This window comes from Truncatella angustata (assembly GCF_020726525.1).
Source record: "Truncatella angustata strain MPI-SDFR-AT-0073 chromosome Unknown BKA67scaffold_2, whole genome shotgun sequence".
NCBI lineage: Eukaryota > Fungi > Ascomycota > Sordariomycetes > Amphisphaeriales > Sporocadaceae > Truncatella > Truncatella angustata.
The window spans coordinates 3,926,296-3,938,798 of record NW_025763382.1 but is presented as its reverse complement, the minus strand read 5'-3'; the positions used below and the strand labels follow the sequence as shown (position 1 = coordinate 3,938,798).

Genomic DNA, 12,503 nt, shown 5'->3' with positions numbered 1-12,503 from the left:
AAATCGATAATGACGAATACGAACGGGAGCACACTTCCATGCCGTTTCCACGAGCTTTGGACTCCAGGCGTCGAGAGAAAGATCAATTCCTGGTTCCTCAGCAACGAGTCGAAGGCAAGCACTTGGAGAAGCCCTCCCGAGTTAGCTAGCGATGACCTCAAACGTGCCAGGACACAACTAGGTAAACATTTGGTATATATTCGCGCCGTCACGAGAGAGTTCTATGGCGATGCAAGTTGGGTGTATGGTGGCAGAATGGCATTATTGCAGCCAATGTCAGATGTTTGGTCAGATGTTGGCGAGGAAACCGGCGTGATAAGAAGCGACGAGCAGGTCGCCCAGCTTCTCGCTCAGCATATTCAAGGCAATTCCAAGAAGGTAATTCTCGGTACTTTCACGGATAGAATGCCGTCTGTTCAACCCTTCACGTTCAGTCACTCCAATATCCATGGGGCAACATCATGGTCAAGGAGGGCCACGTAACCGGCTTGCTTGACTGGGAAGTGGCCGGCAACTATCCTGTCTGTCATGAGTTCGTCAAGGTGACACCTTTGCTTGACGGTATATGCCTTCTCAGCTTAGTCATCTGGAGGCCCTCAAATGGCGTGAAGTATAAGGCTTACTGGCAGCTGAGGACGAGGGGAGAGAAAACCTTTCAATTAAATGCCGAGTACACATCAGTATCGGCCAGATCTAGGAATATGAGCCGAGGAAGCAATGTAAACGTATCAACACGAGAGCGCTGTTACTGCAGAGTGACATGAAAGCCATCGTGAAAGAGCATATAACGGTTAGTCCCTTTTACTCCGCGTAATAAGTACCGCTGCTATTTATTCTGGCGCCTGTACAGTGATTCGGAAAATGATCAATATCTCCACGGTCTACAAAAGTTGGACGTATTCGTCAACGATGTTGCTATGCGGAACTATATGGGTGGGGGATACATAGACTTCGCAAGTGCTTTTATAGCCTCTCAAGACGAGTCGGCGCCGGCTTATATATACGGCATGATTGCACTTGAATATGCAAGAGAGGGGCCATGTAAGGACGACGACGAACTTGACGAAATGATCGACGAATGCAACGAAGGCCAATGTGCCGTCGTACTGGGAAGCGCGTCCAGTACAGAATTCGTTCAAAGTGGAATTACAAGAAGACTAAACTGCGTGTTGATCATAGAGCCGACTGATATCCCGTAGCGAAGACTCCAGCTGGCGTTGAGGGGGCCCAACACATATAGCGTGTATAGGAGAGGCACATCACTGAGTCGAAAGCGTTACAATGCAAACCATCAAAGCCACGGTCGATGAAACGTTCTGATCGATGTCATTCGCAAAGCCTCTCACCCATTAGGCGGAAGCTTGACAAAGGCCATGCATTGCTGGTCAGGCTATAAAGACACTCTTGAAAGGCACCAGGGCTGCGGTATAAACTCCAATGCAATACAAACAGATGAAAAACTCTTTATGGTACAACTCAAGTGTGCGGTATCTGTTACACTCTATGACCGTGTGGTTTTCCTCTCCCCGGACGCGAGACGCAAGCCACCTCTATTAGACACCACTTTCCAGCTTAGAAGTTCCTGCTCATGTCGTTTCTAATTCTTTGGTAGTCGAACAGACCCTCGATGCTTCCAACAGCGCTGACAGCAACATCCTGATCCCATAGCTTCTTGTTGGCGAACTCCATGACGTCCTTCTCGGTGATGCGGTCGATGGTGCGCTCGATCTCACCAGGGCTCATGCGGCGACCGGTGGTGACGATCTGTCGGCCAATATCCTCGGCGACAGCGGATGTGCTGTCGAGGGACAGGAGTATCGAAGCCTTGAGCTGAGCCTTGGCACGCTCGACCTCAGACTCGGTCACGCTTTGGGAGAGACGGGACCACTCGCGGAGGGTGAAGTGGACCAGGTCGTCGAGGCGGCTAAGCTGGTCAGAGACCAGGTAGATACCCCAGAGACTATGGCATGTTAGTAAAGAATGCTAGGATACCGTTTCTGAGACGGGTCTTACCCAGTGTCGCTGTAGCTGGTAGAGAAGCTCATGAAGCTGTTGGCCAAGTCGTTCTGGTGAACGAAGCCGCTGAGCTTGCTGCCGGAGTGAGGAGCACTGCCCATAGCCTTGTCGTAGTTGCCAACAATAGCCTGGGTGACCAGAGCAGTGAAGTAGTCGTCGTCGTTCCAGCTGACACCCTCGACAGCGATGGCGATGTGAGCAGCGGGGATGGTGTCGTCACGGACACGCAGGTCGGAACCGATGAAAGTAGGCTTTCTCTTGGACAGCAGGTAGGCGGAGTTCTGGGGCGAGGTGGTGGGCAGGCCGGAGAAGTTCTTCTCGGCGAGCTCGACGAGCTGCTCGTGGGGAATGCCACCAGCACCAACAAGGACCATGCGGTCAGCTGTGTAGTTGGTCTTGATGTAGTTGTTGAGCTCGGTGCGGGTAATGTCACGGATGTTCTCCTTGGGGCCGAGGATGGTGCGGCCAAGGGGCTGGTGCTGGAAAGCGGTGGCGTGCAGGTGGTCGAAGACAACCTCGTCCAGCTGCTTCTCAACCTCTTCCGACTCGCGCAGGATAACGTCGCGCTCGCGCTCAATGGCGCTGGGCTCGAGCTTGGAGTTCTGGAGGATATCGGCAAGGATGTCGACGGATTGCGGGACGTCGGCGTTGAATGCCCTTGAGAAGTAGACGGTGTTCTCACGCTGGTGATATAGTCAGTAACAAGATTTTGTCTCAAGACTCAAGGTCGCGGGCTCGAATTTGACGCACCGAGGTGTATGCGTTCAAGTGACCACCCATGTTCTCAATCTCGAGCTCCAATTGCTGCTGCGTCCTCTTGGCTGTGCCCTGTTTGTTTTGTCAGCCAGTCCATGGTCGGGTGCGGTGCACGAGGTGGCGGCGTGTGTGTACCTTGAAGGCGAGGTGCTCGAGGAAGTGTGCAGTGCCGTTGGTCTCGTCCGTCTCGGATCGGGAGCCGGCGTCGATCCATACTCCCACTGTCGAGGTCTGGGCCCATGGCGAGTATTCGGTAGCAATCTGTAGTCAATGGGAGTCAGAGACAGGCGAACCCTCGAGTGGATTGGCCAATTGGGGGAGGGGAGGGCTCACGGTCAGGCCATTCTTCAATGTTGTGGTTTGAGTCTTTGCGCCGATGGGCGATGACACGGGGGTAGCAAAACCTCGCTTTAATGTGCTCAGAGCAGAGGCAGAAGCAGGAGCAACAGCTCGGCTGCGGATGCCCTGGGCGAGGTTCAAAGCTAGTCTCCTGGATGCCATCGGGACTGTGATGGGCGGTGGTTAGGGAGAGGATTGAGTGGTTTGATGTGAGTTCGTCACAATCTCGGATCGGCTTTTTTTGGGCTTTGGGGCAGGCTGGGAAATGCAGACACAGACACAGACACAGACATGCAATCAGAAAGCTTGCAGGCGAATGGGAGTCGGTGCACGGGTCAAATTTGTGTCCGCCTGAGAATCGAGGCCAAAACAAGGAGAAAACAGCAATAAGCTGGACTTGGTTGGTTCCAATTGGCCCGAGAGAACTCTGCTCGTTCCGCTCGCTGCCGAATTTCATGACATCGGCTAACGAAAAAGCGCCCTCTGCCTGCCACAAGCTGTGGCGGTGGCTGCGGTGCGATCCACAACCCACGACGGTTTACAGCTCAGCTCAGCTCAACTCAAACTCAACCCGTCCCAACTGTGGCTTGACACCTACCGCATGTTGGTTGGCTCGAGCTTCCGTACCGCCCCGCCGTCTCTACTAAGGTGAAGTATTAATCCCCATCATCAATCAATCAATCCTATCCCACGGACAACTCGCTTCGAACCACAATTCCTGCATGAGGCCGTCATACAAGTTGTCCACACTGATTGGTGGTGAAACAGCTGCGAGTGCAGCTCGGGATCCTAATGTGAGCTCCGCCATTTGAGTATTGCAGCTCAGGTACGTACTGTGCAGGTCATCGGGTCGCAATTGCATTTGTAGTCTATTGCAGTACATAGACCTCTACAGCCGCCATCATTACATTACACTACAATACATGGGCTACCATCCGTCTGTACCCTTCTTGCACTGTTGGCACTTCCAATCCAAATCTGCTGCTAGACACCTTGCTTGCTCTCCCACTTGAACATCTCCCACGCCATTATCGCAGCTATGAGTGACGAAGATTACGACTTTGGGAACGAGTTCCAAGCTGTCTTCATTCCGAAGCAGAAACCCCCACCTGAACCCATCGTCACAGGCGAAATGGGGGCAACAGTCTCCAGCTATCCACCACTAGGACAGGTGACCCAGCTCAAAGACGGTAACATCAAGTTCACCGTGCTCCTGGAAGTCGAGGATAAAGATGCAAATGAACCATGGGAACTCGCTGTCTGGCACAACTCCCATGGGGGCGACTGGGCCGAGACTGCCTTATCCCCCTTGAACAGAGGGCCCGCGCCCACTTCGTTGCAGAACACCCCCGGGCAGAAGACACGCCTGTACTTCACCACCTTGCTATCTGTTGCAGACACGCTCAACTTCACACTCAAGTTCCGTGGCTCTTCCGATAGGGAGTGGAGATGGGTCAAAGACGAGCAGAGTATCGGCGATGGTGCCATCATAATCAACCCCGAAAGGGGTCTTCAAGCTTCCATTCAATTTTCCGATGTAGTCCAAGACCTGAACCCAGACCTCAAGGTTGCATCTGCTACGAGCCAGTGCCCGGGCACTCAGCTGTGGACCATTGAGGCACCCATCGAAGCTGCTAAGGATGAGGTATCCGCTTATGCCAATTTCAGAGTCGGTGTTCCTTGGGGAGGCTTCCTAGGGTAGGTCATGATGTGTCTCTATGCACACGTTTCATCAAGTGCTGACATGAGTGTAGATGGTTCTCCCTTGTTCGTATTTGGACGCCATGGCTCGCTCCGCGTCATGGCAAGACTGATTTTAGTCTTGATAAAGATGCGGTCATGGTAGCATTCCTTAGTCCCACGGGCAAACACCTAGTGCTGCTTGCTGTGAGCGGCGTCAATGATGTGGTAACAGTGATACAGCACTCAGAATCTGGACAACCTCAGATCCACGTGAGCTCTGCAAATCGTTTTAAGCTGAAAATGTGCTCACACGGTGTTCTAGCTTCGTAACGATGGCGAAAGCTCAACTTCTGGCATAGTGCTGGCTGCAATTGGTGACAATTTTGAGAGCGCATTAGCTGCTGTCATTTACCACTCCAGAAGTGTCATTCAAGCAGCGAAGCAAGTCAATCACGAGCTCGATGTCGAACTCAAAGCACTTCAGGAAGGTGTCAAACCTGAATGGATGGAGAACTGGTATGATGGTTTAGGTTATTGTAGGTTACGTGTGGCCATGTTATCCCCAGTTTCCATACTGATTGTACAGGCACGTGGAATGCATTAGGTCAAGATTTGACGGACGAGAAGGTATTCAATGCTGTGGATACCTTGGCGGAGAACAACATCAATGTTACCAGTCTCATCATTGATGACAACTGGCAAGACATCGACTATACTAATGAAAGCCAGTTTCAACGGGGTTGGAAGAGTTTCGAAGCTGATCCCAAAACCTTCCCCAAGGGGCTCAAGGAAACGGTTAAGCATATTCGTTCAAAACACCAGAACATCCAGCATATCGCTGTGTGGCACGCGCTATTGGGCTACTGGGGCGGTATTACGCCCGATAGCAAGCTGGACCAGACCTACAAGACTGTTCTGGTGGAGCGGGAGGACTCTAAGAGGCGTAACCTGCCCCTTGGCGGCCCCATGACGGTGATTGCAAAAGAAGATGTGGGCAGATTCTACGATGACTTTTATCGATTTCTCTCAGATTGCGGTATCGATGGTGTCAAGACCGACGCGCAGTTCATGATTGACACCATAGAATCGGCAAAGCATCGACGAGAATTAACCAATACCTACCTGGATGCTTGGATGATCTCGTCACTCCGACATTTCAGTATCAAGGCCATTTCATGCATGTCCCAGACACCACACATTCTGTTCTACTCGCAGCTACCGCGAAACAGACCTGCTGTTCTAGTCAGAAATTCTGACGATTTCTTCCCCGCAATTCCGAAGTCGCATCCCTGGCACATATGGACAAACGCTCATAACAGCTTGCTCACTCAGCATCTGAACATCCTACCCGATTGGGACATGTTTCAGACCATCCACGACTATTCTGGATTCCATGCAGCCGCTCGCTGCGTAAGTGGTGGACCCATCTACATCACCGATACCCCCGGGCAACATAACCTTGATCTAATCTACCAGATGACTGGGCCAACACCCCAGGGCAAGACCGTCATCTTCCGTCCGAGTGTACTCGGCCGTGCACTTGATCAGTATGTTGGATATGACGATGACGCAATCCTGAAAGTCGGGTGCTATCACGGCCGGGCGGTAACTGGCGTGCCCATACTTGGTGTGTTCAATATCTCAACACGCCCCCTGACAGAGCTCATTCCGCTGTCGCGCTTCTTCGGTATCACGCCTTCTGTGAACTATGTCGTACGAGCACACAGCAGCGGCATCGTGTCTCCTATCGTCAAGCCTACGTCGGCAGCAGCGTTGATTCCGGTCTCACTGGAAGAAAGGGGTTACGATATATTCTCTGCCTTCCCACTGGAGCAATTCACCAGCGAGAGCATTGGCAGTGTCTACACGGCCAACGTAGGACTGATTGGCAAGATGACGGGCGCTGCGGCTATCGTGACAAGTGAATTCGAGCTGCTTTCTAACGGCCGTGTATTCCTAGATACAAGAATCAAGGCGCTAGGTGTTCTTGGTAAGTCTTCCAGCTGTCGGCCACCCGGGAGGGATACTAATGATGAGCTAACTGAAATGTAGGCATTTACATCTCCACGCTCCCTCAGATGAGTCTTGAAAATGATTTCATAGCCACCATTCAAGGCCAGGCTATTCCACCTGCGACGGTTTCCGTGAGCAAGACAGACAAGCACGTCTTGCAAATCGATGTAGAGGCAGCTTGGAAAGAGATGGGGCTCAAAGCTGGGTGGAGTAATGAGGTTGAAGTCAAGGTCTACTTTACTATTGACCACTTTGATGATGAAGAATAGATAGCTGGGTGGCTGAAGACCAAGAAACAAAATCGTAACATAGACGTAAAGTACAATTGAGTAGCCGAGAGCTGAGAGATCCCGCTTATGAAAAAGATATGTAACACTTTCCTATTTGGCTGAAGTCCTACACCTGTGAGCAGGCATCGGAACAATTGCAAGCTAACCGAAGGGGCTTAAGCTTACCCCGCTGCTTGATTTATAAGAGTGCAGCAAGACGTTTTGTGACTTATAAGCCCCTTCGGAACCAATGTTATAAGTAGAAGTAAAGCACATTTCTAAGTATTTAGGCATCGTGGCGCAAAATTCACCATGGCGCCAAAGATTTTTCTGTAAGTACTTACCCTATCTTTCTCTGAATTCTAAAGCTGACGTATTGTCAGGACGGGCGTTACAGGTACGTAAATCCATGGTGTGTTGAATCATCCAGCCTGTCTGACATGAAATCAGGTTTCGTGGGAGGCGAAGCCTTCTACCAACTCTACGAAAAGCATCCAGACTTTGAGTACACGCTGCTTTTGCGTAATGAGTCCAGAGGCAAACTGTTCCTAGAAAGGTACCCACCGCGAGAGAACATCAAGCTGGTGTATGGAAGTCTGGATTCCGAGGATGTGATTGAAAAGGTTGCGGCGGCAGCGGACATCGTTGTTCGTACGTGCACTTGTCACATATGCTCTCGACTTAGCATCGCGGATACTGACGTATAGGCAGACACGGCGGATTCCGCCGACGACGAGCCATCAGCTCGTGCTATCGCCAAAGGACTTGCAAGCAGTCATTCGGCAGAGAAGCCTGGGTACTGGATCCATGTGTCGGGGACCATGCTCATCGCGGGCCTCGACAAGTTTGAAGACGTCAAGTTCCGCAGAGACACGGTACATGACATAGATGACGTGGTGCTCATTACCGAGGAGCTGCCAGACAAATGTCCACATCGACCGATTGACAAATTCGTCCTCGCGACCAACAAGACATCGTCCGGAAGTGTGAAAACTCTCATCGTCTGCCCACCTACCATCTACGGCCAGGGACGCGGTCCGGTCAACCAAGGCAGTATGCAAGTCCCAGGCTTGACGCGGTTCACTCTACGTGAGGGCTACGCGCCGATACTTCCCCCGGGAACCGCCGCCTGGGACCATGTACACGTCCGCGACCTGGGCACGTTCTTCGTGCTCGCTGTCGAGGCAGCTCTGGATTCCACCAAGAACACAAACCCGGAGATCTTCGGCGAACACGCCTACTACTTCCTCGAAGGCGGTGCACATGTGTGGTCAGACATCGCGCGCTTCATTGCGGCCGCGGCCGAGAAGAAGGGGCTTCTCGAGGATGATAGTAAGCCGCATGTCCGCGAGGTTACTGAAAAGGAGGTTGGCCATCCTAGCTGGGAGCTGCACTCGCATGGTATTGCTGCGAGGGCGAGGAAGTATCTTGGCTGGGAGCCCGAGGGGAAAAGTTTGAGGGAGACAATCCCCGAGACGATTGATATTGAGTCCCAGAAGTTGAAGAGTAAGTGATGGTAAAGGTTGGAAATAAAATAAATACAAAAGACATATAAGTCAAGCTCGTGAGGCTGGCCTTCTGGCGAGTAACCTCTCCTATGCAAATGAGTCCTGTAGATGCACAATAGAGACCAGTCATTCACAGACCAAAACCGCCCGACTACAGCCACCAACATCAGGGGTGGTGGGCACTAGACGCCATCAGTGGGTTAGCGGGCAAGATCGGAAGGTCGGGCAACTGACGCCGGGCCGGGTGCAAATCCGACCCTAAACTTGGTCATTTGGCTATCATCTCATGTGAGAGCCTTCCTGGAAAGCTTTCGCGGCATCCTTTTGACGGTCTCCCAATCTCCACCTCACCACCTCACCACCCATAACCCAAAGCCCCTCTACGCACCTGGCAAAAATGCTGCCCTCATCGGTGCGGCGAGTGGTCGCTGCACCACCGGCAGCGATCCTTTCCAACTTTGCGCCGACAGCAGCCCGAGCGACAACTGCCGCCACCGCCTCGGCCTCCTTCTCATACAACCCCAGAAGCCAGCAACGGCGGCGATACTCGTCCTCGAAACCCTCGAGTCCGAACGACTCCTCCAAGGGGCTGCCCGCTGGCCAGATGACGGCGTCGCCCGCGCAGTCCTCCAAGTCCTCCGCCGAGAAGCCCGCTGGAGAGAAGCGCAAGCGCAAGGCCAAAGATAGCACAGATGCCCTCGGCAAGCTGCCAAGTGTGCCCAGCACTCACCATGTGCCACAAGAAGGTGCGTCAGTATGGCTATACAAGGCCAGAGTAATACAGAAGCAGAAGCAGAAGCAGAACTAACGTGCCCTGGCCCCCCCAGCTCTCGCCTTGTCTACCTTCTTCTCCCTTCACCGGCCCATATCCATAACCCAGGGCTTTCCCAGGACCGTGAGCAACGACGATTTTGCACAGATCTTCGTGGCGCGGAGTAAAAACCCAAAGTTCAGCGATGTCATGTCCACCCTCTCGAGAACCGTAGACGACCTCGAGCAGCCCATGCAGGGCCTGTCCATGGCCCACCAGGACGCCATGGCCGCAGAGCAATCCGCCGACCACATGCAGAAGATTGAGGTCAGACGTCCGAACGGCTCCGAAGCTGGCATCCAGATTCAGCTCAACGCCATGTCTGGACAGTTCCTCCCCTTCCGCCCCCCTCCTCTGCCCCAACCGCAATCGGCAGCCCCTGCCGAAACCGGCGCCCAAGAGGCCCTTGACGCCCAACCAACGACCCGCGTCTACAAGGCCATCTTCACTTTGGAGGAGACGACCGAGGCTAACGGCGAGGTCAGGATAGTCGCTCACAGCCCTACCCTGGTTGAGAATGACACTGTTCCAAAGACTTTCCTCGAGCGCATGGCTCTGCGCCAGCTGCGCCGCGAGGAGGTCCGTGGACAAGCCGATCAGATGGTTGCCATCAGCGTCAAGAGACAAAGAAAGCTCAAGATGAAGAAGAAGAAGTACAAGAAGTTGATGAAGCGCACCCGTACCGAGCGCCGCAAGCTGGACAGAGTGTAAGGAGCCATGCCATGCAATGCTCCTGTGTATCAACAAAAGAGACGGAGAGTGTCGCGCATATGAAACGCTCCCTTCAGCGTCAGCTGCATTTAGACGCGTCATAATACGATGGGATGGAGGGAGCAGGTCTATTTAGTCATGTTTGTCGGGAGATTCATGGTATACGTTTGCTGCATCATGCTCTTGTATTCTCCTCGAGAGCATCACCCTATAGACATCCACGTATTTCCAATCTACTTGCATTTTGATTTTCTATCCATATCGAGGAATTAATCCTTCTCGTCGGTCAATGATTTGACAGGTTGATCTACCATGAGACCCAACAATGACTTCCCAATCTCTGCTGCAACCAGCACCGTTGTCTCACCTGCATTATCATAGACCGGTGCCACTTCGACCACGTCAGCCCCAACGACTCTGACTCCGCTCAGTCCGTCCAGGATCGTGAGTAGCTCCCTGCTTGTCCACCCGCCAGGCTCGGCCGTCCCGGTGGCTATTTGCGAGTCAGCTAAAATCCAGCAAGGCCGGGTGTGAGTGAAACAGGTCCAGAGAACGGTGACTTGCCAGGAGCAAATGCAGGGTCCAGCACGTCGATGTCCACGCTGATGTATATCTTGGCGTCTCCCACGCGCTCCTTGATCCGCGAGATGATGCCTGACGCACCCACGAGATCCAAGTCGCGCGCGGTTATGGCGTGGAAGCCGCAACGCAGGTCGTTGCGCATGTCGCCTTTGCGTCGCGCCAGCGGCGCGCGGATGCCCGCGTGGACAGAGGTGTTCGTTATCAGACCCTTGAACGTCTGTGAGCATGCGCACCGATGCAGACCCGTGCGTGTCGGGGTCGAGGTTTGTTTGCTAGCAGCGCGCGTTCAAGTCCTTACCTCTTCGTGCGCGATGTGGAGGAACGTGCCATGGTTGAGACCGCTGAGCAGGGAGGTGAGCATGGGGTGCGGATGAGCTTCGAGGAGAACGAAGAGCTTACGCGTAGTCCGAGATTCCACCCCCTGAGATATTCGTGGGTCAGCATGATTCCGCATCAAGATATCAGCACTGGTAGCTTCTTGGCCTTACCGAGCACTTTTGGATCCCAAGTATCTAAACTTCGGTCAACGTCCCGCTCTGATGAGCTCATATGTCACGGCTCACCAATGTGGCTATCGAAATGTACGACGGCTACCTGTCCCCATCTCTCCTTGACAGACCGCAGCGCTGATAATGTCGTCGTGTGGTCGCCGCCCAGCGTGAGGATTCTAGGCGTCACGGAGTGGCTCACATTAGCAGATCTGCGTCCCGAAACAACCCTATGCGCCTTGTCTAGTTGTTTGAGGGCATAGTTGTTATCTAGCCAGGTGAGCGGCACGTTGCCACAGTCCGTAACGACGGCCCATGACTTCAGAGGGTTCTTGCCTGGGATGTAGCGTCAGTAGCGTAAAGGAGCATGTGACGATGTGAAAACTGGGAGAAGAGGTCCAGACCAGTATATACACTCCACGAGGCCGAGGCCGCGATCCTTTGACTTCCGGTACGGATACCGGTCGGCCCGTAGCGAGCACCGGGACGTGCCGTGACACCCTGGGCAGCATTGTCAGTCAGTCAATCATTTGGACCTGGATAAGCTGCGGCGTTGCCCACGCACGGTGTCAAAGGGCGCGCCCAGGACAGCGATGTCATAGGGTTTGTCATTGGCCTCCTCGTCTGAGAGGCAGTTCAAGTACGGTAGATTCGCATACGTCTTCAGCCCGCTGAACTGGCTGCCGCTGATGATATCAACATCGCTGTGGGGACCCGAGTGTAGTGGGATCTGTTCGGTATGGAATGCCGGTGGCTGTGGAAACTCCCAAGCCAACGCTGTAGATATCGGCAAGACGCGTGATCCGAGCAGTACCAGTGACGCTGGAAGAAAGTAGGATCTGAAGAGAGTATAATAGCGCATGATTGAAGCCGCTGTCTCGAGTGTCTCGAGTCCGTCTTAGCAAACGTTGAACATGAAGGTGTTAGCGGACGGAGTATGGGCAGCCAAGTTCAGAGATACCTTTCGGCCGTAAATCTGCAATTCGGAGGTCGAGCCTTTGCAAGGGTGCTGCTTATCGTGATACCTATGGAGCACCTTAATACCCTATGCAAGGGTTCCAATGAGCGCTAGTCTAACGTTATGAACTAGCAAGGGGTTGAGTATACTGATCGAATGCGGGGGGGGGGGAGCGAAAGCCATGTTTCCCCATGCGGATCAAGGCTGCTGTCGCCGATTAATATCAGAAGGATGTGCATATCCGAGTGCATACTGAGTCTCTCCTCAGGTCAATTTAGCCCAAATGTAACTACCTCACCACTATGAACGCATCACTGCAGAGTAGGGTCCTAGGCCACAAATATAATGCTTACGAGGGTTGATACAATT

At 53.1% G+C, this 12,503-nt stretch overlaps 6 protein-coding genes across 6 annotated transcripts; 4 read left to right on the top strand and 2 right to left on the bottom strand.

Moving 5' to 3' along the window:
* Positions 1 to 9: 9 nt before the first annotated feature.
* Positions 10 to 764, top strand: BKA67DRAFT_655656 (uncharacterized protein; the record flags this gene model as incomplete). Its single annotated transcript, XM_046106795.1, has 2 exons — positions 10 to 378; positions 435 to 764. 2 exons carry the CDS (start codon positions 10 to 12, stop codon positions 762 to 764), a joined length of 699 nt encoding a protein of 232 aa, XP_045961615.1.
* A 621-nt stretch (positions 765 to 1,385) lies between these two features.
* BKA67DRAFT_187603 (mitochondrial processing peptidase beta subunit) lies at positions 1,386 to 3,514 on the bottom strand. Its single transcript, XM_046095326.1, has 5 exons — positions 3,106 to 3,514; positions 2,908 to 3,033; positions 2,767 to 2,844; positions 2,014 to 2,699; positions 1,386 to 1,960 (listed from the first exon to the last, which is right to left on the bottom strand). The coding sequence occupies exons 1-5, from the start codon at positions 3,271 to 3,273 to the stop codon at positions 1,573 to 1,575; spliced, it is 1,446 nt and encodes a 481-aa protein (XP_045961614.1). The 5' UTR covers positions 3,274 to 3,514; the 3' UTR covers positions 1,386 to 1,572.
* A 292-nt stretch (positions 3,515 to 3,806) lies between these two features.
* On the top strand, positions 3,807 to 7,278 carry BKA67DRAFT_555128 (raffinose synthase Sip1). Its single transcript, XM_046102048.1, has 5 exons — positions 3,807 to 4,809; positions 4,866 to 5,064; positions 5,117 to 5,330; positions 5,381 to 6,784; positions 6,847 to 7,278. Exons 1-5 carry the CDS (start codon positions 4,151 to 4,153, stop codon positions 7,074 to 7,076), a joined length of 2,706 nt encoding a protein of 901 aa, XP_045961613.1. The 5' UTR covers positions 3,807 to 4,150; the 3' UTR covers positions 7,077 to 7,278.
* A 110-nt stretch (positions 7,279 to 7,388) lies between these two features.
* BKA67DRAFT_532590 (uncharacterized protein) lies at positions 7,389 to 8,590 on the top strand (the record flags this gene model as incomplete). The annotated part of the gene is made up of 4 exons (XM_046099556.1): positions 7,389 to 7,408; positions 7,460 to 7,473; positions 7,527 to 7,727; positions 7,788 to 8,590. The coding sequence occupies 4 exons, from the start codon at positions 7,389 to 7,391 to the stop codon at positions 8,588 to 8,590; spliced, it is 1,038 nt and encodes a 345-aa protein (XP_045961612.1).
* Positions 8,591 to 8,981: 391 nt separating this feature from the next.
* BKA67DRAFT_655652 (uncharacterized protein) lies at positions 8,982 to 10,106 on the top strand (the record flags this gene model as incomplete). The annotated part of the gene is made up of 2 exons (XM_046106794.1): positions 8,982 to 9,330; positions 9,412 to 10,106. The coding sequence occupies 2 exons, from the start codon at positions 8,982 to 8,984 to the stop codon at positions 10,104 to 10,106; spliced, it is 1,044 nt and encodes a 347-aa protein (XP_045961611.1).
* Positions 10,107 to 10,291: 185 nt separating this feature from the next.
* Positions 10,292 to 12,169, bottom strand: BKA67DRAFT_187473 (arginase). The gene is made up of 8 exons (XM_046095325.1): positions 11,742 to 12,169; positions 11,581 to 11,677; positions 11,252 to 11,512; positions 11,177 to 11,200; positions 11,088 to 11,109; positions 10,987 to 11,029; positions 10,671 to 10,896; positions 10,292 to 10,599 (listed from the first exon to the last, which is right to left on the bottom strand). Exons 1-8 carry the CDS (start codon positions 12,036 to 12,038, stop codon positions 10,376 to 10,378), a joined length of 1,194 nt encoding a protein of 397 aa, XP_045961610.1. The 5' UTR covers positions 12,039 to 12,169; the 3' UTR covers positions 10,292 to 10,375.
* Between the last annotated feature and the right edge of the window lie 334 nt (positions 12,170 to 12,503).

What these genes read in the sequence shown, in the direction of transcription:
- BKA67DRAFT_187603 (XM_046095326.1), bottom strand. Translation starts at nt 3,273, where the DNA reads ATGGCATCCAGGAGACTAGCTTTGAACCTCGCCCAGGGCATCCGCAGC. An exon ending in TCGAGCACCTCGCCTTCAAG is followed by an intron (nt 2,845 to 2,907) that starts GTACACACACGC and finishes CAAAACAAACAG; the next exon opens with GGCACAGCCAAGAGGACGCA. An exon ending in ACCAGCTACAGCGACACTGG is followed by an intron (nt 1,961 to 2,013) that starts GTAAGACCCGTC and finishes AACATGCCATAG; the next exon opens with TCTCTGGGGTATCTACCTGG.
- BKA67DRAFT_555128 (XM_046102048.1), top strand. Translation starts at nt 4,151, where the DNA reads ATGAGTGACGAAGATTACGACTTTGGGAACGAGTTCCAAGCTGTCTTC. An exon ending in CTGGACAACCTCAGATCCAC is followed by an intron (nt 5,065 to 5,116) that starts GTGAGCTCTGCA and finishes ACGGTGTTCTAG; the next exon opens with CTTCGTAACGATGGCGAAAG. An exon ending in CAAGGCGCTAGGTGTTCTTG is followed by an intron (nt 6,785 to 6,846) that starts GTAAGTCTTCCA and finishes ACTGAAATGTAG; the next exon opens with GCATTTACATCTCCACGCTC.
- BKA67DRAFT_187473 (XM_046095325.1), bottom strand. Translation starts at nt 12,038, where the DNA reads ATGCGCTATTATACTCTCTTCAGATCCTACTTTCTTCCAGCGTCACTG. An exon ending in ACATTTCGATAGCCACATTG is followed by an intron (nt 11,201 to 11,251) that starts GTGAGCCGTGAC and finishes ACCGAAGTTTAG; the next exon opens with ATACTTGGGATCCAAAAGTG. An exon ending in GGACCCTGCATTTGCTCCTG is followed by an intron (nt 10,600 to 10,670) that starts GCAAGTCACCGT and finishes ACTCGCAAATAG; the next exon opens with CCACCGGGACGGCCGAGCCT.